At 41.9% G+C, this 27,401-nt stretch overlaps 2 protein-coding genes across 2 annotated transcripts in view; one reads left to right on the top strand and one right to left on the bottom strand.

Annotated features, from left to right (window-relative positions):
* Window positions 1-27,401, top strand: part of dock1 (dedicator of cytokinesis 1) — a 201,673-nt gene that overhangs the window by 84,674 nt on the left and 89,598 nt on the right. The window lies entirely within an intron of this gene.
* insyn2a (inhibitory synaptic factor 2A) overlaps window positions 7,242-27,401 on the bottom strand; it is a 30,343-nt gene continuing 10,183 nt past the window's right edge. The window contains exons 2-4 of the mRNA XM_020644720.3: window positions 23,190-24,417; window positions 17,353-17,424; window positions 7,242-8,236 (exon numbers count right to left, since the gene is read on the bottom strand). Coding sequence (XP_020500376.1) covers window positions 8,053-8,236; window positions 17,353-17,424; window positions 23,190-24,412 — 1,479 coding nt within the window. The 5' untranslated portion in view covers window positions 24,413-24,417 and the 3' untranslated portion in view covers window positions 7,242-8,052. The remainder of the gene's footprint in view (window positions 8,237-17,352; window positions 17,425-23,189; window positions 24,418-27,401) is intronic.

Raw genomic sequence — 27,401 nt, 5'->3', positions numbered from 1 at the left:
CTTCTTCATCCCTTCACTTCTTCTATCGCCTCCTGTTGATGCTTTTCATCCATTAGGGCTGCGTCAGCTTTGTGATGTGACTTTGAAAACAAGACGTGGGTAATAATACGCTTATGTCGTTTTTTTTACGCGGCGTTTTTATGACGGGGAATCCTCCGAGGCCACTTAAAGTTACTTTTACAGCCCATTTAAATACAGCCAAGTGATGAGGGAGACAGTTGGTCATAACTTCAAGTAGGACAACAGTGAGTCACATGATATTGACTGATTATATTGATACTGTAACATCCCTCCTCCTCCTGCCTCTGCTTCTTTATCCTGCATTTGTGTGTGTGCACATGCAGCAGCCTCGCCATCTGGGGAGCAGCAGGAAGCAGCGTCACCTGTTTAAATAGAATCTTATCTGCTTTCATTAGCCGTCGCTGAGCCACACCGGCAGAGAGTGATTTAATAAAGCCAACAGTACCCCGAGTTATCACACACTAATCATCAAGTGTGTGTGTGTGTGTGTGTGTTTGTGAGCGTGTGTGTTATGTCACAGTGTTGCAGCGCTCGTCCTTTGTCCCCCGTGTCCTCTTGCTCTCTCCGTCTCTGTCACATACGTCTTCTCTTTCAAAGTTGCGGTAAAGTGATTTCACATTTGTGAGATCGCCCAGGTGTTCCTGAATTCCATCTCCCCGTCTGTTTGAAGCTATTTCAACACTTCACTAAGCTAATAGTGTTACGAGGAGGAATATATATATATTTTTTTACAAAGGATCACTACTGTGTATCATGCTGCATAATGTGGAGCTAATACAGCTGTGAGTTTAACGGAGGGCTCTCCTCGCTTTGCCAGCCGCCTGGAGGGGCCTAGGACTCCCACTTTGAGGCTCTCCAACACTTCCATCGTTTCATTTCTGCGCCGTTAATGTAATGGATCGGAATGGCGGGGACTCGCTTTTTGTTGGGATGTTATGATCCGAAGAGTTCAGTAAATCTTCCAGTGGTAATTTAAAAGACAGTAAAAATCGTTTATTCGTCGGTAATCTGACACGTGCTTAGATTTGTGGCTGCTGCGGTGGTTCGGTCCACAGATTTGGAGTTGTTATTCAAAGTTAAGAAGTTTTAACCCAAAAAGTTTACTGATGTTGTTTATTTCTTACGTCGCAAATGAGATTAGGGATTCATGAGCGCAAAAAACAAACCAGCATTTTTTGCTGATGAGTTGATGCTGGGCTAAATCTGACAAATCAGGTTGGACTATCAAAGTCCTTTTGTCGGGGACGGACCTAATATCAATAATGAATTCCACTTGCAAATCCTTTTTTTTTTTTTTTTTCAAGCATTTGTTTTAGTTTATATTTCATGTTACACGAGCAGTCAGCAGTGCTAACATAGAGTCAGCTTTTAGTCTGAGCTAGACTTTTCTGCCTTGATTTGATAGGACAGTGGATAGGGGAAGAAAGCAAGGAGCCACAGGCCAGACTCGAACCTTGGAGGACTGTAGCCTCGAGCATGGAGCGCGACCTAACCGCTAGGCCATCTGCAAAGGGTTGTTTATTGGTTTTGGATTCCATACTGGCACTGGTTAGTTAGTCTGTCTTTGGTTTTCATGATACTAAACACTGGGTATTGGAATTGGTATTAGGTAGACTTTATTGCCAGGTATATTTACTTCACCTTCCAGTTTGTCCAAAAGGCTATCAACACTCATGGAGGCAGCACATAATGCATGAGCATATTATCCTAAGTGCATCCATTTCAGCATTCACACCCTGTGGTGGACGTGGAATTGTGTCATATACTTCCAGCAGCGACTGCTGATTGGCGGAAAAGAAGGCGCGCATCCTTTCTTCTTAATAAAACCGCTCCAGCTATGACCTCTTGTTGAAACCATCTACTTTGTATACATGCGCTGACTGCAGCCGTCCTTTCCCTTACTTCACTCGCCCTATACACAGCTTGCTTTCATTGTCCCAGCTGACCGCTGCCTTTTTGTCAGCTGCAGTGCTCTATAGGAAGCGCGCCATTGTACTTGGAAGTTTGCTGCATAATAATTAGCATCAGTACACAGGGTGTCATTTTTCACCAGAGGGGGTTGGAGGTCACATCAAAGCATTATCCTTCTTAAGCATTTTTTTTTTTTGCTCTTTTACTCAAAGGCTCTAACCAGCTATTGCTGCAGGAAGTGTCATCGCTTTCTAATCAGGGGTCTCTTGTGCACACTGCTGCCTACTCTGCAGGCAGATTGCGCACCACTGCTCACTCAGCGCAGCAGCCAACCAGCGACCTTGCTCTTCTGAGTGGCAGCCTCTTACATTTAGATTTATGCATTAATGTTCTACTCTGTCTCCCTGCTCTCTTTTTCTGTCCCCTTTTTCCCCTCTCTCTTGGCAATGCTGGACGCAGAATGTCGATGAGGGTGACCACAGTGCAGGCTTGCGGCGCGTCATGTTTTTGTTGAGTGTTGTCACCGGAGTGCTACGCCTGTTAGCGGCGCACACTCGGCAGTCTCCACACATTTGCATCGCTGGACATCCTGGCAGGCTTTAACATTCCTGTCCACCCTCGAACAGGTTGAGACGAGTCCTTGTGAATACATTTACATCAGGATGGTAGCTGAAACGTTTTGGCTGTCCCTACTGGAATTACAGCGTTCTGCCTTTTACGTCCTTGAATTCATTTTCTGTCGTGTAAGATTCAGGATGAGTACTGAATGATAAGTACACTGTATGGATAGAAAGGTGAAGATGGGGGAAAAAAATCAGTGTCTCTGCAACCAGGGCAGTCACACACTTCTGGCCGTGAGAAAGAATGCAGGTTTCAGGCTTTTAAACCGGAGCTCAAGTCCACTTCATGTAGAGTCTGTGGTTCCAGCCACTCCAATGAAGCAAACATTTGCTCTGTCAGCAAATACCTGAACCAACAACTAAGCGAAAGTTATGAAAATGGTGTCCCTTTCAGGTCCCAACTGCTACAAATACTAGACAGTACTAGCTTTCCCTTGGGCGTTTTCCAAAGATGTATTGGAACTTTTAAAAACTTTGATTTTGAGGATATAAACTAAAACAAAGTGTCTGCATTCTTTCATCGATGATATTCCTGCAGATCACAGACTGAATGGAGTGTAAAGCTGCAGGGAGGGGGGGGGGGGACTTGATTTTATTGATTGACAGCATGTCGCTGACCAGCCAAAGGGGCTGAAGTGTGTTCTCCGCTGCGTGCATTCACTGACTGAACATATTGCAACAAAGACATGCCAGTGATGGCTGTTCAGATCTCCTGTATCTGTGTCCGTCTGCATCAGTCGCTCTCTTTATCTCTCAATCTTTATATCTGTTTCTGTCATAATATTTCTCTCAGCATCTCTTTTCTATCATCTCGCCCTCGCCTTCTCCCTCTCACTCACTCTCACTCTCTCTCTCTCCACTGCCGGCCAGACTGCTGCAGAGCTCTTACAGAAAAAGAAGCATAGTGAGATATGGCACTGCATCATAATGCTTCCCAACATGCACTTTTCACTCACTCCCTGCACCTCTCTGCTCCTCTCCTGTGCTGATACTCTTGACTCTTGAGTGTCCTCTTGGGTTTATTGACCCTGCGACAGCTCACGTCAGGCGCGTGCTCGCCGCGTGAAAACCGCCAGGAACCACATGGCGATGGCCCTCATCTTCAAACCACAGAGGACTGCGGCTAAAGGGTTTGACACTGTGCCTTGTTTTGGCCATTAGTAATGTGCTCTAAACATCCACCCCAGGGGAAGCCCCGCGGAGGTGACATGTTAGAGAACGGGAGGGGCAGTGTTGCCCTCGAGCAAAAAAAAAAAAATGACTCCTGCAGCTTCCTCTATTCTGAAAAACAGTGACTCAGCAGCTTTTGGGGCTTTCACTCCGAGCTTTGTCCTCGCTTTACCTCATGGCGCTCTGGACTAACATCTGTCAGGTGCACGTACAGGCTCGTAGCGAAAACGTGCTCCGAAGTCAAAAGACAGAATTAAAGTAAGGATGACTGGGGCATGAAATGGTCTCTGAGTGTAAGCTTTGGATCAGAAGCAGGTTCTCAGGCAGGTTGACTTCCTTTCAGCGGAAGGCCCTTAGCTGCTTATCCCCCCTGGTGGATTCTGCCCCTGTGTCGTTCCAAGTAAATTAGTTTGATTTTCAAATGTTTCTCCTGCTTTTTCATCTCACAAGATTACAGAGTTGACTTTTTTTGCATACAGATTTTTCAAATTAAAGTTAAATATGCGGCGAGGAACTTTCAGTCTGTGTCAGCTTTGGCGCCCCCTGTAGACAAAACAGAACATTGTCCTGTACATTTATAAGAAGTGATTTTTGTTTTTAAACATAAAGCCTCTTCCTTCCTTCATTTAACAGTCAAAGACATCATTCCGTGAGAATCAATGCTGTGGAAAACGTGAATACAAAACTTTCTGCAGCTTGCGTTTAATCACTTCCTCTGACACCTACCCTGTGGCAGAGCGTGAAAGGCATTAAAGGTAGCAATATAAGAATAGTCAGCCTTTATGCTGATGGTCTCATTTGCTTTTGTAGCTACTATAGAGGCATGAGTCTTAATTTTAGTCTGTTTCATAACCAGTTTAAAATTCCTCACTGGTGCTTGAAGTTAAATCCTGAATTTCATGGTTCATCCATTTTATACACAAAAAAACATTCTCTCACCAACCGGTGACTCTCACTTAATTAGTGTTAATGAATGCAGAGTGAACCTGTTTGTTTGAAATTTTGGTGTCAGGGTTTCTGCTGACGTCTTAGTGCAACTGACGTTCATTCAATTTCATTGAGTCGCTCAAAGCAACGACCATGACAGTGGATAATTCAGCCCAGGATGGTTGTAATTTGAACTGCTGCTAACACTCATACACCATTAAAGTTAAGTGGGAAAAAATAGCTTTACGGTATGCTACTGTACGCTACACAAATGACTCTCAGTCTTCTTTGGCTTTTGAGAGCTCTGTAGATGTCTGTTTTTATTTTTTCATATTTTGCATATTAAATATCTTAATAATTATGTTTTCTTTTTTCTCTTTTTTTTGTAAAAACAGTATAAAATACACAGTATTGCACATAATAAATCAATTGCACTTCTTTAAGGTACAGATAAAACATCTAGTTCTGTCTCGGTGCTACAGCGTAACTACTGAAAGAAAAAAAAAACCAACTGTGCATGTACAGGAGTGATGAAGTGAATCACATGAAGCCAACAGAAAGCAGCACGTTGGAGCCTGTGAAGATCAAACCAGTCGTATCAAGTAGTCTGCGAGGGGTTGATTGGGACAGAAGTGTTTCTTTTTTTTGCCCTTGAAACCACTCTGGTGAATTTCCTGTCTTTCGGGCAGTGTTTTTGGCTTTGAGAGTGACTTTACTGTTCTGCTCCTCAGCGTAATGCTGTTTTTTTTCTTTTAGATACTGGCTGCTTTCCCGCTCATTAAAATGGTATTAGCCCTATTTTCTGCTATACAACATATATCTATACTGTAGATAGTAAAAGCAAATATTCTTAGGCTATACATAATCTTAGATCCCTGTATGGAGTTACTAGATGAGTTTTTACTATACAGTTGAGTAGATGTGGAAGCGATGAGCAGGAGCTAGTCATTTAAAAAAAAAACAAGTGTTGGGGGAGGGGGAGATCAATTGTTTTTCTCTTTAAAAATTGTGTCTTTAAAAGCTAGAAAATATCCCGCAAAAGCAGGGGTGAGTAAAAAGCATGCAGGGCTAAGCTGCTGCCACCCTGCACTGTAGAAGCCCTGGTTGTGATCAGAAGTGGCACATTCACTCTTTCTGGCTTAGTTTGAGGAGCTGATGCAGGACACTGCGGCAATACAATCACAACTATCGGCTGTAACCCCTCACATGTGCTAAAAACCAACATTACGTAATCTGCTTGGTGTGTTGACTTCAAAGAGACAGTTAGCCCACTTTTTAAAAAACTAGGGTTGTATGAGGTATATGTATCATCCACAGCTGGTGCCAGTCAGCAGGGCCCCTTAGTGGAAAACAACTGGCCAAAGGAAGGGAAGCGAAGCGATGTACAGTGCACACAGGTACAAAACATATTTTAGCAACTTAAAAAATGGTTCCACATAAAGTAATATGAATCTCACTTTGAATGGTGTTGTGTTTTTGAACATTTTTAACACTTCTCCTGAGCCTCAGACAGCCCTTTCTCCTATGACCTTTAACCCTACCACACTCCTGTATTCCTAGGCGTGCTGCACACTGTATCAGATTAGCTTTTCTGATTAGTGCTTAAAGAAATGAAACTAAAAAGAGGCAGTAAACTAATGATGGAAGTGATGAAAGGACTATCACATGAGAGACAAGGTGAAAAAAAAAACTTCTTAAGATGAATCGGGCCGAACACAGAGAGAGGAGGAAACTTTCAAATGAATTTGATTTATTTATCAAAGGCTGTCTTCCTGATGGTTTGGTGCAGCAGCCGCAGCAGCGCTCTGGAGCTAATGTCTAGCTAGCTTTGTTGCTACCGTAAATTTGACATAATCTTCAGAAAAACGTTCTTCTAACGTGAAGTTGCCTCAGTGTATTACCTGGATTGTTGGTGTTTAAAGACCCAGCTGTCTTAGAAGAACACAGTGAAATCTGAAGTCCAGTAAATTCTTTCTTAAAATACTCTAAATGTTAAATTTTATGGATTTTTGAAAGTGAACATAAAGTTTCAGTTGAGCTTGCCACAGACACATTACGCACACATGAAGTGATATGGTGTTTGTTTTGGTGGAAGTCTTCTCAAGTACAGTTTTTCTTACATACCCATGTACAGCGGTCCATAGTTTAGCTGTAATGTCATTTCTCAGGCAGCTTTCTGCAAAAGCAGGAGCTGTGCTAACCGTTAGCATGCTCACTTTTGTCATTTACCTCATACAACCCCTCTTCAAAAGAAACCTTTCCCTTTTTAAAGAATAAGCTGTTTTCCTGTCTTGAGACGGACAACTCTATAATTTCATACTGATGCATTTTGAACGTATTGGTTGTCTCTTTTCTTTACGGTTTAATGAGCTTATGCATCGTGAGGTTAGTAAAACTTCTTTGACGTATAGCGAGATATCAAGAGTCTTAATTTCACGTCTTTTGCTCTCTGGTTAAAAATGCACAGCCTCCTTCACAGCAGCTCAAATAAATATATCCCCTTAAACCCTAAAGTGAGTGAAATAGATATATATATATATATATATATTTATGTAGAAAAAAGTACGTTGATGTCTAACTTTGCAAATGTCATTAGGAAAATAAGTGTTATTTATTCATTCTTTACTTCAAAGTCAGTTGATTCAAGGAGACATTTTAGCAATGGATAGAAAGTTGATCATAGAATTCCAATAAACATGTCTGACTTCTTTGTCCTTTGGGTTTTGTTTTTTTTCTTTTCCTTACATAATATGAAAGTCTTGAATCTGTCATGGTTGAATAAGTGATCTAGACAGCGTGAGTTAATCCTCAAAATAGTTCTTTTGAAATATTCTGGAGAAAATGTATCCTGAACAGTGTTAATTGTGCTTTGCTGTACGGTCATATGCTGTAGACCTCAGGGGCGCGGTGGTCGACGTGCCGGCCTCTCCTGGAGGCAGCTGAGAAGTCCCAACTGGTGTGAATAGAAACGTGACGATCGCTGAACCATTATCATAGAACAAATCCCCGAAGACGTCGGCTAGAAAAATATATGCAAATAGACAGAGGGAAATCAAATTCATCTCCTCACCTTGCTGATCTCCAAATATGTTTCCCTGGTGTAATTTCACACCCTGTTTGAAGGAATTAGTTCAAAATAACTGTGAATCCGTTTTTTTTTTTTCTTTTTCTTTTTGGTAAGCGTGACGTTTTGAATTTTCCATGGAATCCACTCATGTGTCCCATAACACATCCTGTCTTCTCCGAAAAAGGGGATCAGTATCCAGTGGTAGTACTTTCCATTCTTTTGAGCCAAGTAGCCGATGTGAGAGAACAGAAGACGGTGGGAAAACCAATAAAGTATGGGCGTTGCGTAAATCCTGTGCATTGGTAGCGGGTGAAAAAGTCCGTCCTGTGTTTTTTTTCACAAGAACCAAAGTTTCCAGCGAGCGTGCTTCTTGGAGTCCGCTTTGGACTTGCGTTTTGGGGTGGAGGTGAAGGCCTCCTGTGGGTAAGTCAAGGGGGGGAAGTGGGTGTCATCTGTAGGGCAAAGCCTCTTCATCAGCGGCTGCAGCTTGTCCTCCTGCAGCTTGAAGTCCAGCTCCACACTGCAGCGAAGAAAGGAAAAAAAAATCAGGGACAAAATCAGCTCAACAGAAGCTTACTGCTGCAGGGTTATCATTGATTTCGTTGCATTGCCTGTTAAAGATTTCCTCTATGTTAGGTTTCTGCTTGCTGCTGTAAATAAAAAAAAACCCAGTATTTTCACAGGAGTACACTCAGAAGCATTCCAGCTCTCAGGAAGACAAAAACAGTCAAGTAGACTAAAATGGATGAGAAGGGCAGCATTTGAAAATGAAAACTGTGTTTATCTTATACTCACAAAAAAATAGGCGAGGTAGCAACCCTAACCCCAATGGTGTATTCATGGTTTAAACCTACTATTTCTCAGTCTCCATTTCGTATACCCACTCACTAAATCGCATCTGATCGTTCAGTAGTATGCTGCAATGTCATTTCCTAGCATGGTAAAGGCCTCACACGCCCGCCCCTGTTACTAATTTGCTGCCATCTTTGGTTGGTAGGGTACGAATACAAAGGTAAGCCAATCAGAGTCTCTAACTCGTAACGTGCCGCTTTGCGCAGTAACTCACCAAACAGACTGTTTTTATTGCCAAATCTGCACCTCTACTGTGGCTTAATCTCATTGTATAATGACCCTTAGAGTTAAATGTGCATGACAGTTAAAGGTTATTCTCTACTCACTGTTTTCTACAAAAGACCTCGATCAACAGCTCACCTTTAAACATATCATTGCAACAGAAATGTTCCCCGAGGTGTTATAAAAGCCACTCTGCCCATCAGAATCATTACTGAGCTGCACTTACTTGGAGTGTTGTGCTGAAACGCAACGTAGAGTAACTTCTGTGCATTTCTTTGAAAGAAGAAACCTTTGTGTTACCACAGTGTGAATGACTAAACTCTATCTATTGATGATACGGTGTGCTCTCTCACAGAGAATGGTAAACATGCCGCACACTAAAGGCCCATTTTTAGGATAATCTAATATGCAGTAGTAGTCCTACATGTCACTGTTTTTAAAGCAGGGCGTTTATCCTTTGCTGGACTGCACGCTTAGAACAACATTTAGTGCATAAAATATGAGTATACTCACTTCTCCAGGCTCCACTACACCACTGCCTTACCCTAACCCTAACCCTACACTCAAATATGATTAAATAAATGTTAATTCAACACCTGAGTCATCCAGTTCTTTCACGAGTCAATTACTTTTTTCCTACTCGAAGTATAATGTTCAATTAGGCTGTCATTATTTGAAGTCTGGCTTTTATTTGATACCTTGTCGTCTCTATACGTTTCCTTCCTCTGCAAGAAAACCACTTAGTTTTCTTTCCCCTTCCCGCCTCTTTAAATCTTGACATGTTTTGACTACCAAACTTCCCCTCTTACAATATTAACAGCCTCACATTTTGGCCTGTTCTTACCTAACCCTGGTACAGGCATCTACTGCAGACTGGTAAGACGACCTACATTTCATCCTTTACTCCCTTTAAAACCGCCAATTTTGGACTGCTTTCATCTGACCACTTTTGATGCTATCGCCTCTACTTTCTTTTTTTTTTTAAATGTTCATTCTTATTGTGATTCATAAAGCGAGAGGGAAGCCCATTAGTATTTCTCCTGGCGAGCAGGATGCTGGGTCACCGGCGGGGGTGTTGAACCAAAGATCATTTGCTTTGCTAAAACTGAGATCAGAGCCTGAGTATTGATGTGAGCCTTTTCAGAATTGAGTGCACATCATGTTGCTTTGATGGCTGCCTGATTATACAACATAGGCAAAAAGATAATGGGGGGATGCAGAAGATTTAATTGTGGGGGTTTTGTCAACACAAACACATCCGTTTTTTTCTTCTTCTTCTTGTTGTACTCCACATTTCCCCCAGGGTGCAAAGAGATTTATGTGCACCAGCCATCTTTGTAATCCCACACTCGTGCACATGTGACTGTGAGAGGTTCCACTAAGTGAAACTCAGATTACAGTCTCAGCCGTGTTAAGTGTGCAGGGACTTTAATCTGCTAAAGCTTCCTCCAGCCACCAGTCCGGCTAGTGGGAACTCTGACGGATAGTCTTACATAACAGATCCAGTTCATGAATAGAGCAGTTTGTCCGGCTAGACTCGACCAGTTATTGCTGTCTGAGAGTCAAGGTGAGCGAGGGAGTAAGCCGCCTGCTTTGATTGTATACGAAGGCGAATGATGATTGCTAGTTGCAAATACTGAGACATCTTTTCTCTGAAATTTTAAAAGCGCTCCTGGTTTCCAAAACGTTCAATACAGTGAATAAAACTCCATCAATACAAGTGCTGGATCTCGTGGGCTGTCGGTGTAGAACACTCTGAATGCTGCAGCTCAAAATCCAAACAAATTCAACATTTTAAGGCCATTTACATAAGGATGTGAAGATGTTTCAGTAGACTGAGGTGTTTTTTTACTATATATATATGTACATTGGAGTTGGCATTGATTAGAAGAGAACAGATGTAAATGTGGGTGTCTTACAGTGACTCAAGTGAATGTTGGGTGCTGAACCAGACACTCAGCACTTTGCATTTGTTTGACTCAGGCTTTTACACGGGGCCAAGAACACTGCAGCTTTTAGCAATAAATCACAGACTGGTAATTATCTGAATATAAATCCACTTCACTTTGTGTGAAGTCTGTTGGAGTGCGACATTTGTCTGCCTGTGGAAACAGATGCATGTGTGTATCCAGAAACTGAATGTGCATTCTCTTCCAACCTGTTCTGCGCAGCTTGGACTATGTAGGGTTGTGACCACCAGAGTTTTTAAAATCTTTGATATGATAACATTATCAATGCCGGTTTCAATACCGCGGCAACAAAAATTTAAGTCCTAGGTGCCCAATATTTGGATTTTTTCTTTCCATTGATTTACCTGAAAATACAGGCAAACTGCTGCCCGACCTTTCATTGCTGGAATGTTGCCAACATATTTGTGCAATTTAGACAGCGCTGTCTCTCTCTCCTTCACTTGTAGCAGCTTTTGGTCAAGAATACGACCAAAGACCTGAAGCTTTTTAAAGGCTTCAGTACTCTTCAATTCTTTCAATCATTTGAATATGTGGGATTGTATCAATTTTAAATATGTGGGTTTGAATGGTTTCACTCTGTGTAACGCTTCCTAGCTCGTACAAAGAGACCCATCCTGAGATGTCTCCAAAATAAAACCCCCAACATTGAACACCTTTTTAAAACACATGCAGCTTCAAGCCAATATATCATTTTACAGATACTACTTCAGCTCTCTAAACTCAAACTCATCCTGTTCTTAGTCTTTCTGGCAGGCAACTGGTCCCAAACTAAGGCGCCAGGCTTCCAGCAGCAGGTGCCAGGAAGCAAGAGACTCAATTTATTTTCTTTTATAACTCAACTCTAGTCTGTAATTATTATTATTATTTTTTTTTTTTTTGAGGATTTACAAATGCGTCGGCTCCAGCCTAAACTCACGAACAACCAAAACTCTTCTCTCATTTCTGAAAAAGCATCTTGTGTGGACGGATAATTTAATCAGCCGATCGCTTTAAATATTGATCCCCCCGCCCCCCTTTCCTTTCAACACAATTACCCATGCCTCCCTATTGCACATGTAGACCCATTCCTTTTTGCCTGCCTGCAAAACAATCCAAGTCCCGCCATCTTGCTGACTCGTACCTCCTCTACACCTGCCCATAATGATCATAATGTGTGAAAAACATCGTGACGTCTTCTGAAGTGTAACGCAAGCTCACATTTAAACACATAATCCTCACGTTGTAAAGACTCAGCTCAAACACAGAATCACAGCATGCTGGGATCAATGAGTGTGTGTTTGTCGGAGAGTTGTGAGTGTGTTGGTGTCATTTGTGAAACAGCGACTCTTTTGTTGTTTCCCTTTTCATCTCTTCCTAGGAACTCCAATTAATAATGTGTAAAGGAACTCTGACAGATCTCTTAAGTGTGTTTTGGGGAATCTTTGGGGCTTCATTGTGTGTCCTTCTCTGTGAGAGATGTTTCTTACACACTAACACACAGTCACACATACATCCACACTTTTATGGTGATAGGATTTTCATCTCTCCTTGAGGAAAACTTCAAATAGTGCTGAGTCTGTTGGTGCCTTGTGTTTAATGGCTACCTGTTATTGCCCTGCATGGACTCAGAGCTTTCTAACCTGTTTACATTACACTTAAGTTGTACTTTACCTGAATTCTCTCTTTTCAGTGACTAACTGCTTACTTTATAGTTATTGTTTGTGTCGGCCTGTAGTCGTCCAGGTCATGGTAAATTGACCAGTCCAGAAGCCTTTGGATCACGCTTCCAATAGTTATTTTTTAAACACCTTTCTTCTTACTTGCTTACCAACTCTGCAATTTAGAACTTTGAGTATTTTTATTTTTTTTTATTGGATCATGTATTGATCTGATCTGTGGCGGACCGAGGCGCGCACAGAGCATGTGGAGATTAGCAATCAGTGTGCTAACATTGCCATAGACTGATGAGCAACACAAATAGCCCAACCATCTGCCAAGAGAATCATAAACAGTAGAGGTAGATTGGTCCATAGCAAGAAAACTTAAAAAGGCCACTAAAAAGATAAAACATGGAAAGATAATAATCTAATCTTTAGGACATACTAAAAAGGTCCTTTAATGAAAGATTTTATGAATCTCTGCCAGACCCAGTTATCAGCTCCTCCTTGTAAAACTGTCACGGGCTCGGCAGTGTCCCTCTAAAATTTGATTTTCTGCTCGGAGAGAAAAGTGAAGGGCTGTTGGCATGTTCCCCCGTCCCGTTCCTGCCACTCCCTGTTCTGTGTTGTTGGATCAGAACAAATTGAAGACGACACTTTGGACCTTGTCTGTCGTTAACCTCTCTCCCCCACTCGTTCTTCCCTCGTTTCTTTGCTCCTCTAAATCACTCTCGTTTTTTTTTTTTTCCTTGTCCAGTCCTGCGCCTTTTGAAAAGTGTACAAAAAGAAATGTGCCTAATTATAACCACCTCAAATCAACCCACCACCTCTCACCTTCTCCTTTCCTCTTGATTTAAACATCTGTGAGTCTTTATCTCCCCCTTCTCTCTGTTTCACATTCTCCCCCGCCTTCCTTTTTTGTTCTCTTATCTTCCCCCCCCTGAGTGTTAATGTGCTCTTTCCCGACTGTCCTCACTGTCCCCCCTCAAACTGTCTGTCCTCCCAGAGATCCGTCCTGTAGCTATGGCAACCGGCGTGCCACCATGTTGGAAAAGATCATTATGCCAGCACACACAAAAAAAAAGAGAGATATCTTGCCCAAGCAGAGTCGTGCTGTGGGGCAATGATTTCCATATGTTATAATGTAATCAGCTCTTCAGTCTTCAGCCATGCTAAATTGATTTTCATGGTGTTGTACGCTAGATTGGAGATTATTTCCTCCTTTTAAATAGCCATTCCTTTGTCCTTTTTTCTTTCCTGTATTTATGACCTGTTTTCACTCCACGGTGTAATAAAAGCATTTGATGGTAAGATAGTTATCACTAGCCGCTGTCCCCTGTTTGATAATGAATGGCAAGAATAGCCAACTATGACAAAATTCCAATGACTGCAGAATAATAGGGGACCCCGTGATGGGGACCAATCAACTTCTTTAATCGCAGTCATTTAAATCTATCTCCCTGTTTGATCAGCAAATTACTCCATACCAATGCAATGTGAGGAAAATGAGATTACAGGCTTTTCTGCAGCAAGACGCACCACGACTTAACGGCTGTGGGCTCAAAATAAGCGGAATTCATTTCAAATCCCTCCGGCTTTTCTGCACCATCCTGTCTGTCTCGTCTGTTTTTTTTTTGTTTTTTTTCTTCCTCTTCAGCCTCTCCCTCTCTGTGTTTGTGTCTCATGCTAACTCTCCGAATACTTTTATTCTTCCACGACTCACTTAGTCAGAGATATGACATCACCTGGCCGGATGGGATGAAGTTGCACTAAACTTTTCATGGCTTTTTCTTTGTGGCTATTTTGTTTCAGTGTCATGCATGTTCTATGAAACATCCTGATGCACAGCTTCATTTGAACACACACCGTTAACTTGGAGGAAACATTTTCAGCTGAAGCGGCTACAAAGAGAGACGTGGAGTTTACCGGGGGAGGGGAGGGGAGGAGGGGGGATAAAAGAGAGCCAGAGTGAGTTCAAGAAAGTGAGGAAAGTGGATCCAGACAAGGACAAGAGCACAGCAGCTTGTGTATTCCGTTTGAAGTCCATGCCCCTGGACTACAGCGCCCTATTGATGTGCTGCTGTTGTTATGCTAAGGATGGGCTCTGAGATGGTGCCATATACTCTTTGGACAAATTGATTATTCTGAAGAGTGCATGGCTGGCTCCTGACCGGGGCTGCGTTAAAATGATTTATAGACCCCTATGTCCACTTCGGTCATGAGAGCACCTTCGTCATAAATGAGGAGTTAGGACTTTGTCCCTGGCTCAAAGACTCAAGCACACTCACCGAAAACATTCAGATAGATACCCAGCGGGATTTCAAATGTTCACTGTGTGTTCTCTCTGCCTACATTCCTGTGTTCCATCATCTCCAGAGAGGTTGTTTTCATGGAGATCTAACTAATTAGATTGCCGTTTAATCCTGCCGCCTGTGTGAACACAACTGCTATATTTGATTCTGTGTCAAATCAACACAATTCACCATGCCTCTTTAAAGGAGGCTCTTTTAAAGGAGAAACTCAGATCAATTTAACAGATTTCAAACATCTCACTTTTCAAAATTCCTGCCCTTTCATGAAGCTTTGAAACCCTGCCAGGAGCCGGCGCATGGTTTGTCAAAGACGAGACGTCTGTTTCCTGTCGAGTTTCTGTTTTTCTGCACCTCCTCCGCAGATAAAAGTCGTTACAGTCCATTGCGGCAGGTCTGAGAACGCCAAATGTGGAGTTGTGATGATAATATAGCGGCCTGTTTTTAAGAGGGGTTGTCAAAAGTGAGCGCACATGATCAGTTGCGACCAAGTCAAGGGACAAATTGGACCTGACTCTGTCTGAGTCCCTTTGTATTATTTTCAAACGGTTTCTCTCTCACAGGTAGAAGAAGGTTCTAGATTAGAGAGAAATGTCTGAGAACTCACTGACACGTTTTTAATTGGCAAAAATCCAAATGAGCAAACGTAATCATCGCTTTTAGTGCAGCATGCATTCTGCATAATTTAAACCCCTTGTTAAGAATTAAAGTCTCAGAGATATCTAAATGAAACACCTTCCCCAACACAACAGTGATCATTATAGGTAGACTGAGCTGCCAAGAATATCTCGACAAGAAAGACCTTATTTTGGAAACGCTGTTATTTTTTTAAATTTAGACGTGTCATCACACTCTGCTTGTTCTCACAGACTTGGAGGGATGGTTAGCAAATCTCGAGGGCTGGCACAGCAGGGCAAGAACAGCTGCTATTTAGTCTATGTGGCAAAGCAGAATGGATAGGCAAAGCATGTGAACAGAACCTTCCATTCCTAACGACTAAATGGCACAGGGTTAACAGTCAACATGCTGCTTACTAATTCATAATTCCTGGCAAGCTCCAGTTTCATCAGTAATCCATCCTTTTACTGGGAACCCAACCCACTGCCTCCTCATGCCACGTTCTTCTCTTCCAGTGTCCTGCACATCAATCTATCCTGCTGTCATTAAAGAGGTGTTAAGCAGCCCATTCTTGTAATGCAACGCAGGCGACTTCCATTTGAACACACCATCACAGCTATTCCTTTTTTCTTTATTCAGGAGCTCATTGAAGTTTGGCCGCTGGCTTATCAGCTATTGAGGGCAGTGGATAGAAAATGATTTAAATGTCTCTTCAGGGGTTAAAAGTCTGACTGAGAAGAACAGCAGCGTCCACTAAAAAACGGTTTCATTGATCGCCACTCCCCCTCCCACCCTGTAAATCTCCTGTCTCTCTCATCTGCCACCCACCCCTCCCCCCCTCCCTTCTTTTTTTTTTTTTTTACAAAACTTGCAGATTGTCTGTCATTATGTATCAGAAGATTTAAGCCTGACAGAGGTTTCATGACCTGCAAGGTTTTTAGAGTGTCGGGGGCCTCTGACTGTGATGGTATGCTGACCCCAGACAATGGCTGTGTCAGTCTGTCCGTCCAGTAGGTTCATACCCTGAAATAAAGGGCAACCCAACTAATAGAGTGATGGCAGTTCCTTGGACTTTCATAGTCTCCAGAGGAAGCATTCTAAAAACAATTCCTCGTTTTTTTTCTCCCCCTAATCAGGTCAAAATGGGACTTTTTCACTCATTTTTGTTATTGGCCAACACCTAACACCTGCAAGACTATTGACATCCTTAAAGTACTGTTGTGATTTTCATTATCGCCCAACTTGTTTGGTTTAAAAAAACAGTTAAAAAACAGTGACTGATAGCATCAACCACTATGAGGGCCCAAGAGGACCACCTGTCGAATACAGGGAATTCAGTTTACAGCAAAACCACCACATTAAGTAGCTAAAAACACACTCTTGTGACTTATTTCTCAGACTAAATTTAGTTGAAGGTCTTATTGACTAATTGTTTCAGAATCATTTCATATAAAAACAACACATTAACATGAAGTGTTTGCATTCACACAAAGAAAGCTTTCTGATGAATTTGGACTCGTGTCTTTCCTGGCTGTCAAATAAATTGAGCTGAATTTGATAGATAGTACACAGAGGTTGTTGAAGCAGCTGATTGTGTGCAGCCCTTTAAGTCTGAAACAAATTTCCCCAAGGGGACAGTAAAGTGTATCGTGTCGTATCGTTCAGTTGGCTTGGTAACGGCACACAGTGATGAACTATTTTCACTTTTAGTGTCACCTCGCCCACTCATTCCATAGCACTCTCCCCTTTTCAAGTTGAGCCTTTTTGTCCAGAAAGCTAACGCTCCATCTGCTACACGACCTTGAGTGAATGAAGGGTGTGAACATGTGTACATTCAGAGAAAAGGACATGGCCTGTAAACGTCACATGTCCCCATGTCCTCATTAACAGCGTCCACATTAGTCTTGCATCCCCCTGCCTCTCTGCAGTCCTTTTTTTTCCTTCACTTGCCGACTTCCCCCTCAAGGAAAAAAAAAAGGACGAGGCACATTTAGATCGGCGTGTCTTTGCAGAGGAATGGCCACTGACCTGTAAATAATGCATGCGCTGTTCCGGCACGTGTCGCAGTTGGCTGTGTCCTGTCCGGTTCGATAGGTGAGTCTGTGGGGAAGATAAGAGTTGTGAATGAGTAATTACAGGACTCGTTAAGCTGCTCGCCTCGCACCCCCCCCCCTCTTTTCTCATCTAGTTTTTCATCCCTCGTTAGCAGGGATGTAAATGAGGATGATGAGGAGTCACGCCGCCCTCCTGAGTGGCTTGTGTCCGGCAGCCGGGGCAGAGAGAGCACGGTGTCGGGCCATTAGCGGTGGTTGAATGATTAGAGGTCACATACGAGCAACATAGTTCTCCGAATGAGTTTCAGGGCTGCATTGAAAGGTGGGTCTGTCTTTAACAAAGACTTGTGGCAGGATTGTTTCATTACCCAACAATATATTAAAAAGATTCTCATGAAATGATATAACGTTGAGGAATTCAATGCCAAAAACTGTTTCCTGGAACTCGATGTATCATCCTCCGTCCTTTGTTATTCTTTCCAATATCAAGCCTTTTTATACTCACTAGAGAAAACCCACAATTGATTAATCTATACTGTTGAAAAGCAAGGGCCAGGTTGTTTTTTTTGTATAAAGCATTATTACCTGAAAAGGGCTGAGAATCATCTGAAAAATAAATGGCTTTTTCTAAGCAGATCAAATTTGACAGTTTTATTTAGGACTGCGGTGCTTCGGCTTTATGCATTTGCCAATCTTTATTTCATTGCCAATTTGATTCACCAAATTCTAAACCATCTATATACTATCATATTGAATCCTGCATGTCTTTAAATCATTCTATGCCGCTGAGATCAAATATCGGCATTATAGATGCTTTATTCCCACAGGGCAGCTGAAGAACAAGTGATGGCCTTGGATTGGACCATTTGATTACATGCTTCAAAGGCTCCATGGCTTTCTTATTGGATGAGCATGGGAACATTTGAATATTGATTGACAGTAACTGTCTCCATGTAATTTATGACATATTTTAATGAACATACTGTGGACTCACTTTAACAATTAAATGGACTACTGGGAATCCTCTGCTGGTTGGGTTTTATGGTTGTGACCTGCAATGCTGAAGCTAGAGCAGTCATTTAATTTCAGTACAAATGTCAAGTTATCTGTAGCGGATATTCAATTTTTTGTCCTACATCAACTCCTCCCCTTCTCAATTGGGTGGTTAAATAGAGTCATACATATATATCTGAAAGATCCTTGAAGTATTCAGATAGTTTTTTTCCTCTCCAATGCAGGTTTTAAAACCCGAATCTTTAGATAATCCAAAGTAATGGGGGCATGGTTATCAAGGGAGATGATGCTATCAAATGTAAGTTTCCATCTTTTGAGCAGCACTAATACACTTCCATTTACCTCAAATGAAGGGGATATTTAAGAAGCAGTTTGCTACTTAAAGAAGTATAGAGAAAGCGCTTTTTGTAACTCTGATTTCTAAAAGGAGCACAGCTTGGAAAGATCCTGACTTCTGTGCATATGTGCTTTCACATTCATAGAATTCATTTATAATATACATGAATTTCCCATGTCTTATCTTAGAAGTAGCAAAGACACGTTGCTCAAAATTCTCTTGGCGCCTGTTGTCACGCTGCCAATACGGTGTAGCAGTAGCAATAATAAATTAAACTACTATCATAAATTTCCACTTCTTATCTACTCCCCACCATGCTATGTGGTCTGACAGGAATACTACAGGTGTTGATATCAGTACAGTTATTTAAGGCTGTCGCAGAATGAGGTAATGAGGAGCTTCTCAAAGAGGATCTGTGAGGAAGTAAAAAATTGAAGATTGCAGCTCGGATTAGTTTTAATTACGGCGCTCTCCGTTGAAGAGGAGGTAAAGGTTCTGTGGAGAGGGGGAGTTCAAGGCCGTCATAACTTTGGACCCTGATGGTCCGATCAATAAGCGGTCAAATCTCTCTCCCCCTCCCATAGCTCTTCCTCAACTTGGATTGATAAGAGAAAATAAGAGAGCACTCATCCATCTGCAGGCTCCTTGGTGAGATCAAAGTCAAAAATGCCATTAACAGTATATTTATACTCCCTACTCCCTATTTGCAACTTGGTGATTTTTCCCAAAGTTCACAGAGTCGTGGGAAGTCCAAGAAAAGAAGTGCACACATACGCAGTGCTACATGACGCACTATCAACAAGTCCCTGTGAGTGTAATTAATTGTGTCTAGCATGCCAGTATTTGCTGATGATACTGCAGTATTTATTTGGAGTGCTTTGTGATGCTAGATACTTCTATCAAACATATGTACTCCAAAAACTGCATTTTACTTTTAACTATGTGGTGGGCAGCATTTTATATGGGATATGAGTGTGTGCTCGCTTGAATGCACTGGTTGTCAAGACATGAGGTGAGGCAGTGTGCAAAAGTCAGCAGTTTTTAAGATCTGCTTGATCAATCTGGAAGATTTTAATACAGTTACTAATGGAGAACCTCACCCTTCCTTGTCACTCTCACTATCTGTCACATGTTTCCTGTATAACTGTTTTCCTTTCAATAATCTCAATCTGAGGTGCAAAAAAGGTTGTTTTTTTTGTCAAGGGTGTTCAGGACATTGGAATTCCCATCCTTTTTCATTATATTTGTTGAAATGGACTTCCTATAAATCGTCCTTATTGAATCATCATTATGAAAAAAGATGAACTATCCAATATCTAGATTTCTCATAAATGGGGCAAAGGTACAGAGGTCAGCTATAAAGACAATACAGCAGTTTGGTTATAAAAATCCACAATGAGCCTTAAATTCTAAATAAGTTGGTAAAATTACTGCAACATGGTTGGTTCTTTTTTTTTCAATTTTTTGATTGATTCAGCAACCATGGTGTCAAGGTTGGTTCGGGATTTGCAACAGCTTCGATATACTCCTTGTTTTTTAACTTTAAAAAACTTAGACGGAAGATTGAGTGTTTCCTACACTCACTGAGGATGTCATACACTCCACTAAAAAGTTTGGCATATTCTGTTCCTTCCACTACAGGAAACTTTTTCAGATTCGCTTTTTCATTTCCCATCCCACACTCTTCCTGTCATCCTCCTGAGGTCATACAGATCAGGGGATCAGGTGGAGGAATAAAAGTGACAATTTTAAGCTTCATTACTATGTACATTTTCAAGCTAAAATAACTTTAAGACCTTGGCTGATTTGAATTGTGGTACGTTGTTTTGTCACAAAAGAGATCAGTGGAATTTTCCACTTCTTTGTAGTAAGAGCGCCAAAGCTTTGCTGCCATTTTTTATTTTTTCTCAACATGTGTTTGGTATGTGGGGATGGGTTTTGTTTTTTATTGGTCTCAGCACATTAGCCATTGAATTTCAATTTGTGCTTGAGCAGCGTGACATGTCACCACATGGTTTGTGATGAATGCACACAGCGTTGCGTTTTCGTTCGATGAAAAATGAACGTCGTGTACCATAAGCAGTTATATATCAAATGTAATTGGACTCATGGTTCACCTATAGCCTGTGGGCGCTCCTATTTGTCGTACCAGTGACATTTATGTAAGGGGAGTCCAAGGCTAATGTGGTGTGACTAAAACAGCATTAGAATTTTTTTGCTTGGCTCAACTTTGAAAATGGAAAAAGTATACAGGAGGGAAAGGACCCTGCTTGTACAAAAATTAGAGCTTGGCTCAAATGGATTACAAGAGGCTTATTCTGCTCACTGACTTTAAGTCAATGTAGGCATTTGTAATTAACACAAGGCAACACAATGTGATTGTTTATCTCTGTATTAGACCAGATGGCACCATTAAACAGCAGTCACTAATTTCCAGTCACAAATTGAGTCTCTCCCCTCCGCTTTTATTTCCTCTCCCACCTGCCAGTTTAGACACATTGGATAAGCCAGATGTGTTTCTCGACACGGTAAAGTTGGTTCCCTATGCTGCACCACATGTCCACTTACTTTTCGACTCACAACACACATTTACGAGTGAGGTGATAAGGAGATTAAGGCGGCCTTTTGCATGATTAAAGGAAGATAACTGCCTTTTTAGATTTGAAACACGAACTGTTGTAAGATCTGTTCCTTGCCGAATCCCTGCTGAAGTTGACTTTAATCCTGTCATCTGTCAGGTTGATATCGAGAGTTGCTCTTGTGCACTTTGGAGGCTGTTCCTTGGATATAAGCTGACCAGGGGTGTGCTTAAACATGTTATTCCCACAGGTTTTGGACTCTAGGTTGATAATGTTTGGACCTGCTGTATTAATGTCATGCAGCTGCATAAGGCGAATTATGAGATGTCTACTGCAGACTTTGCTTAGAATACCAATACTGTAATTGGCCTCTGATACTCACTAAAATAAACCGTTGGGTGATGATTGGGTGCGTGCGCCAGTCAATGCAACAATCCGATCCCATAAATTATTACTAAAAAAAAAAAAACTTGTTTTAGCTAAATTATCTTGTGACAATAACAAAAAAACAAACATCATTTGCCCAAGTATTGAAGGGGAACTCTGTATTGGCTCATTTTATAGTCTTAAAATTCTAATCAGTTTCAGGAAGGAAAAATGGTATCAGAACATCTCCAATCAAGGTTCTTGAAAGTGTTCCTCCATGATTTGATTGGATGTCCTCCCAAAACGGCTGCTTTTGTTTTAGCGTAGACAAGGAAAAAGTCCTGACACCCAATATTTACATTGACTTAAACTTTTCTGCCATATATTCCTGGAGAAGAAATTTGCTTTGCAGCCAGGCACAACCATAGAACAAGGAAAATCTAGGCACATAGTCGGGTATTTCCTTGTTTTTAATTACCAAAGAATTCAAGTAAGCTCATGCAAAATGTCTCGATTGCACGACTTTATAGAGCAATTTAGAGAGTGCTCTCCTTCTCTCACTTGCAGCATCTTTTGGTCGAGAATATGACTGATGTTCTGATTTTTTTTTTTTTGTTCAACGCTTGTACTTTTAATCATTAGACAATACGGAGATCATCTAAAGGACACCACTGGCTGGTAAAGGCTGCAGTACTATAATACAAATGATGGCATGTCTGCCAGTTCCAGCCTTGGGTTGAATGTGGTTTAAAGGCCACATTCATAGTGGCAGTCTTTCATATGCCGGATCATCGAACCTCTTGGGCCAAATTGAGCGAGACCATTTGTCTGTAAATAAGTTCTGCAGCAGCTTTGTCATTTCTTGAGGGAAATCATTACAAAAGGACATTGTGCTGTAATAGCACTACAGGGAACATCAGGTAGCTGGTATTATCCCTGCTACATGCCACTGTGATCTCTTTTTACACACTCTGGGTGGTTCAGTCAGGGCCGTGCTGAACTGGTGTCACACATACAAGCTTGTCTCTAAGATGTAAAAATAATGTGACAGATCACGAGAGTACTTTACTCGTTCATGCTGAATCCTAAATGTGTTCTGTTTCTCTGAAATTTCCTTGTGAACGACATGTTCTTTTCTGAAATTTGATCTTTAGGTACGTTACATTTCTCTTTTTAACATATGCTTGACATCAGAGTAAAGTAGATCGTCACAAATCCAGCTCAGGTTACAGAAATCAATGTCATTTATTTGTCATTGTCCTTGCAAAATAAGTTTAAATTCCTAGTTTATCATGTTGTGCAAACACCTCAGTCTTGGTCCTTAATGACAAGAAGAAATGTAGTGATCACTGAAAAGAGTTCTATGCAGTTTTCAGATTTTGGAAAATAAAGCATTTGTGTGGATTGGTTCTCCATATTGGCAGGCATTTAATGTATTAGGAGTGCATTAAAAGAGATACAGTCACATCTCTACATCTCTAGTATACTTCAGAGGCGAAAAGAGAGGAAACTTACCCTTCTCTGTGGGCCTCGCCCTTCTCCAGTTCCTGGATGACCCCCAACAGCACCTTGATGGTTTCCTGGCTCGAGCTGATGAGATTTTCCATCGCCTGGAGCTGTGCTTTAACATCCCCGTCCTTATTCATAGGCACTATTTGCTTACAGACCTCCTGTGGTTGGTCAGGCGTCGCCCCAACGGCTCCAACACCACTACAGGGTGACAGAGGCTCGCCAATGACCCGCAGAGGCCGGGCAGATAACTGTCCCGTGTGGCACTGTGCCTGTGTCGTACAGCCTCTGCTGGAGCGTGGTAGCGTTTCACTCTGCAGCCCGTTGAGCTGCAGCGCTTTCTTCCGCTTGCTCCGCACAGACGGGCTGTCCAGACACTCCACCTGGGTGAGCGAGTTCCAGGCAATGGGGCCTGTAACCTTGGAGGCCCTGTCCGGCAGGGTTCGGGACGAGCCCTCCTCCAGATTTAGCAGCTGCCTCCTGGTCAAACGGTCTGTGTCGGCCTCTGTGTGTTGTAATCCTGTCCGGGCTTTAGATGGGACACTGCAGAGCTGGTACTCCGCCTGGGCTCCTCTTCCTCTCTGTGTGTCTGCAAGGCAGTCTGTGTCTGCAGAGCAAGCGAGCAGCAGAGCGTCAGAGCACAGGCCATCAGGTGCAGTGTGCTGCTCCACTGTGGCAACGCACTCATTAGTATGGAGCAGAGCCCTGGTCCTCCGGACTCCACTCCCCCCACAGGCTCCCTCCTCCTCCTCATCTACACCCTGCTCTGCAGCCTTGGACTGCTTCACCTCCATGACAAAACCGTTATTCTGACCTTTATAAGTTTCCACGGCAGCCACGTGTTTAAAGGTGTGGCCTTTCTTGCGCTCGAACGGAAAGGTCTGATAGCGTTTTTTCAAGTCGGGCGACGTCTGTACGCCGGTGCTCCTGGTAACATTTGGGATGGATCTGCGGGCGGGGACAGTCATGTACCTTCGGTATGCCACTTTGTACGATAGCGGCTTGCCACCTCTCCCCGCCGCTTGCAACTCCGCCTCCCTCTGCTCGTTCTGCGCCTCACAGATATCCTTGAAACGCACTTGCAGGGCCTTGTTCCTCTTCCTCACCTGTCGACTGGCTTCCAGGGAACACTTCACCTCCAGTGCGAGCGAGGTGGACGGTAGGGGCGCTGCTTCCGAGTCAGACTCTGAGTTGGTGAGCATGCATTTGCCACCCTCCTTGCTCACCATGTTTCCTGTGAGGTACGGAAAGAAAACAAAACAGTTTTAATTGTCTGCAATGAATAGCTTTGTGAAAGATGCCATGCCTCACATTGACATCCCGTTTGACAGAAAGAAAGTTCTCCAAGGAGCATGTGCAGTGATTTAATGAATATTATTTAAAAAATGCCTTAATCCAACTCTTTGCATTATGCATGGCAAAGAGCATAGCAAGTATGAAATTTAAAGCTGCATATTATACACATAAAGTTACTGCATGATAATTGGAATGGTTGGATTTGACATTGAACATAGTTTCCATATTTGACATGAAAGATGTGTTTGAGTCGAAAGTTTCCTCATGCATATGCATTCAAGAACATTTCAGTTCCATTTTGACACCACTTTCCTCAGTCCTTTTCTTTATGCTTGCCAATCAGTTGTGTTTATTTACTCAAATCTGGAAGGATTTTAGCATGCCCTGAATATAATCCTTGCAGATTTCCATGATGCATTTAATCTTCTTCCCTTTGAAACCAATAACTCCAATTCCAGCAGAATTTGAATTCGTTTATCATCGCCGGTTAAGGCATCTAACACTCCCAGCTACTCCTCCTCCGTTTCCTCCCCCTCTTACAAATATCCATGAACTCGTGATGAGTTTTTTGCGTCTCTATTTGTAATGGAGCTTTGCAGTCCCTATCAGACACTTCAATCGTAAACACTCGCACACATAAACACCCTTATTTTACAGTGGCTATATACTGTTGGCTATACTGACGACCGTTTCTGTGGACTGCAGTTTATTTCAATGATTCATTAAGTTCAGCAGGACTCTCCACCCTCTGACCTTCTCGCTAACAGTTTATAATGAAGTCAGAATGGGAAATTGAGCCTATTTGGGAGCACATTTGCATTCTACTGGTGTATGAGAGTAAGGCCTCTGTTTATTTTCCGTTTTCTAACAGACATAGGAGAGAGAAAATATACATGATGAGCAGAGATAGTCTGAATAGATTTTCCAACCTTCTAAAGGTTGGAAAGGTGATACAGCATCACAACTCTGCACTTTCCCTCTGATGCTCTGAGGGAGGATATTATTTGTTCTGATTGTTTGAGTTCCTAAACTTTAACATAATTATGATCCCAAAGCAGATTTGATCCGGGACCTCCACTATGAAGCCAGTTCAGCATACTCAGTTATCTAGCTTCACTAACCCTAACAAAGAAGATCAGCCTAAACAGTCGCATGAAGCTGGTTATCATCTTGATAAATCAACCCAGAGTTTTCATTGAGTCGAAACAAAAAAGGAGGTGTTGTGAGCTTTGAATAACCGTATCGTATCATGAACAAATCTGACGTCAGTACATTGTTATGTTTTTCAAACTTCGAGCAAATAAAGAGAAAATTGGAAAAGTGTGACGTTAAGCACATAATCCAGACTCAGCACAGTTGCAGCAACAAATGCAGGAAGAACAAGTGTCAAAAAATGCTGACTGTGTTTTTTTTTTTAACTCCCTGCAAATTAAGACTTATAAAATCATCATTGGTGCTCAATAGATCTGAATATTATATCCCCCGTTTCTTCCCTTAAACTAATTAGTTTCTCATATGTGGTGTGTCTGACAGCTTAAGATGTAACTTTTCAGCTGCCGCACTGGTGGTGTACAGAGAGCTACGGGGCTTTAAAGAATGGATAAGAACACATACTGTAATTGGAAGTGGTAAATATGCTTAATTATCATATGGACAACAAGTTGAAGGCTTCAGTGCTTGTTTAGTCTCTGTTGCAAGACGATAACAGTCGAGCTTTAATAATATATTTCATGATCATATAATTTGTATGAAAAACCATACTGGAAAGTGTTTCAGGCTCTCTCCTTCCTTCCCGCTCACAATCAACTTATAGATCTCCATCATCAAGACACCTGGTTGGTTAGCCCTAACCCTAACCCCAAGTTACCATGGTGATCTACCTAGATAAAAAGTAAATCACCTTCATACTATTTTAAACCTAGAGTAAACCCTGAAGTAACCTCCATTGCTGATTGTCTTGCTTAGTAGTACAGGCCTCTGATCTGCAGCAGGCACTGAGACTCAACAGATACAAACAGGACATCAGATATATCTGACAATAAACCATCACACCTTATGCTCATGGAGGTGTCATATCAGGCTGATCAATCTTCCTTCTCTATTTTCTTCCTCGAATGGTATCTGCCAACTGGGAATAATTTCCTTTTTAAAAGTCTTTGTTTGCCTACCTTGGAGCTACAGCACGGTCATTGTTACCCACTGTCATATCATATTATCACCCTGGCTCTGTTTTATGAAATGAAAGGCTTGGTTGTTGACTCTGTTTGGAGAGAGAGAGGCCTAACTGTGTCCATATTAAATAAGATATAATATTACAGTCTAATCTACTGACATTCATAGCCCCTTCGAGACACATTGTATCACCTGTTAATATGCCAATTTTACATCTTGGCATAATCATTCATCAGTCTTTTTTTTTCTGGGAAAAGATGCTCTGACGATCTGCCTCCTAAAGGTGTAGTAAAATCTTTAAAAAGCATGAATATATGTATGAAAACTGTCCTGATGTCCAACATTAGGACATTCTTCTGTATACTATTCTCTGATCATATTCCACAAACAGGGACGTCTTTTGTTTTTTTTATATTTAACCTTATTGTCAGAGTAGCCTGTCACATCACACATCACATTGGCAGTGGGAACTGTCTACAGTCATGTTTATACCAACCCTGCTTGGGAGTTTTTTTGAAAACAGCAGTCCTGTTTGGGACTAAAAAAAATCCCATTACAAACAGATGGACCCTGCAGTGCAACAGATTGACAGTCATCGCCTGAAAGTGTCCAAACCCTGCTCAGTAGTGTCACTGAAAACGAGTGTCTAATGGCAGCACAGTATGTACACATTGACGGGCAGTTTTCTGCTGTTCAGGCAGATGTTTGTTTGATTCAAAAATACACAGGTAATTACTTGTCGCCAAATTA

The sequence above is a fragment of the Labrus bergylta genome, chromosome 21 (genome assembly GCF_963930695.1).
Source record: "Labrus bergylta chromosome 21, fLabBer1.1, whole genome shotgun sequence".
Lineage (NCBI taxonomy): Eukaryota > Metazoa > Chordata > Actinopteri > Labriformes > Labridae > Labrus > Labrus bergylta.
The sequence above is the reverse complement of the archived record's forward strand: the minus strand, read 5'-3'. Positions and strand labels throughout refer to the sequence as shown.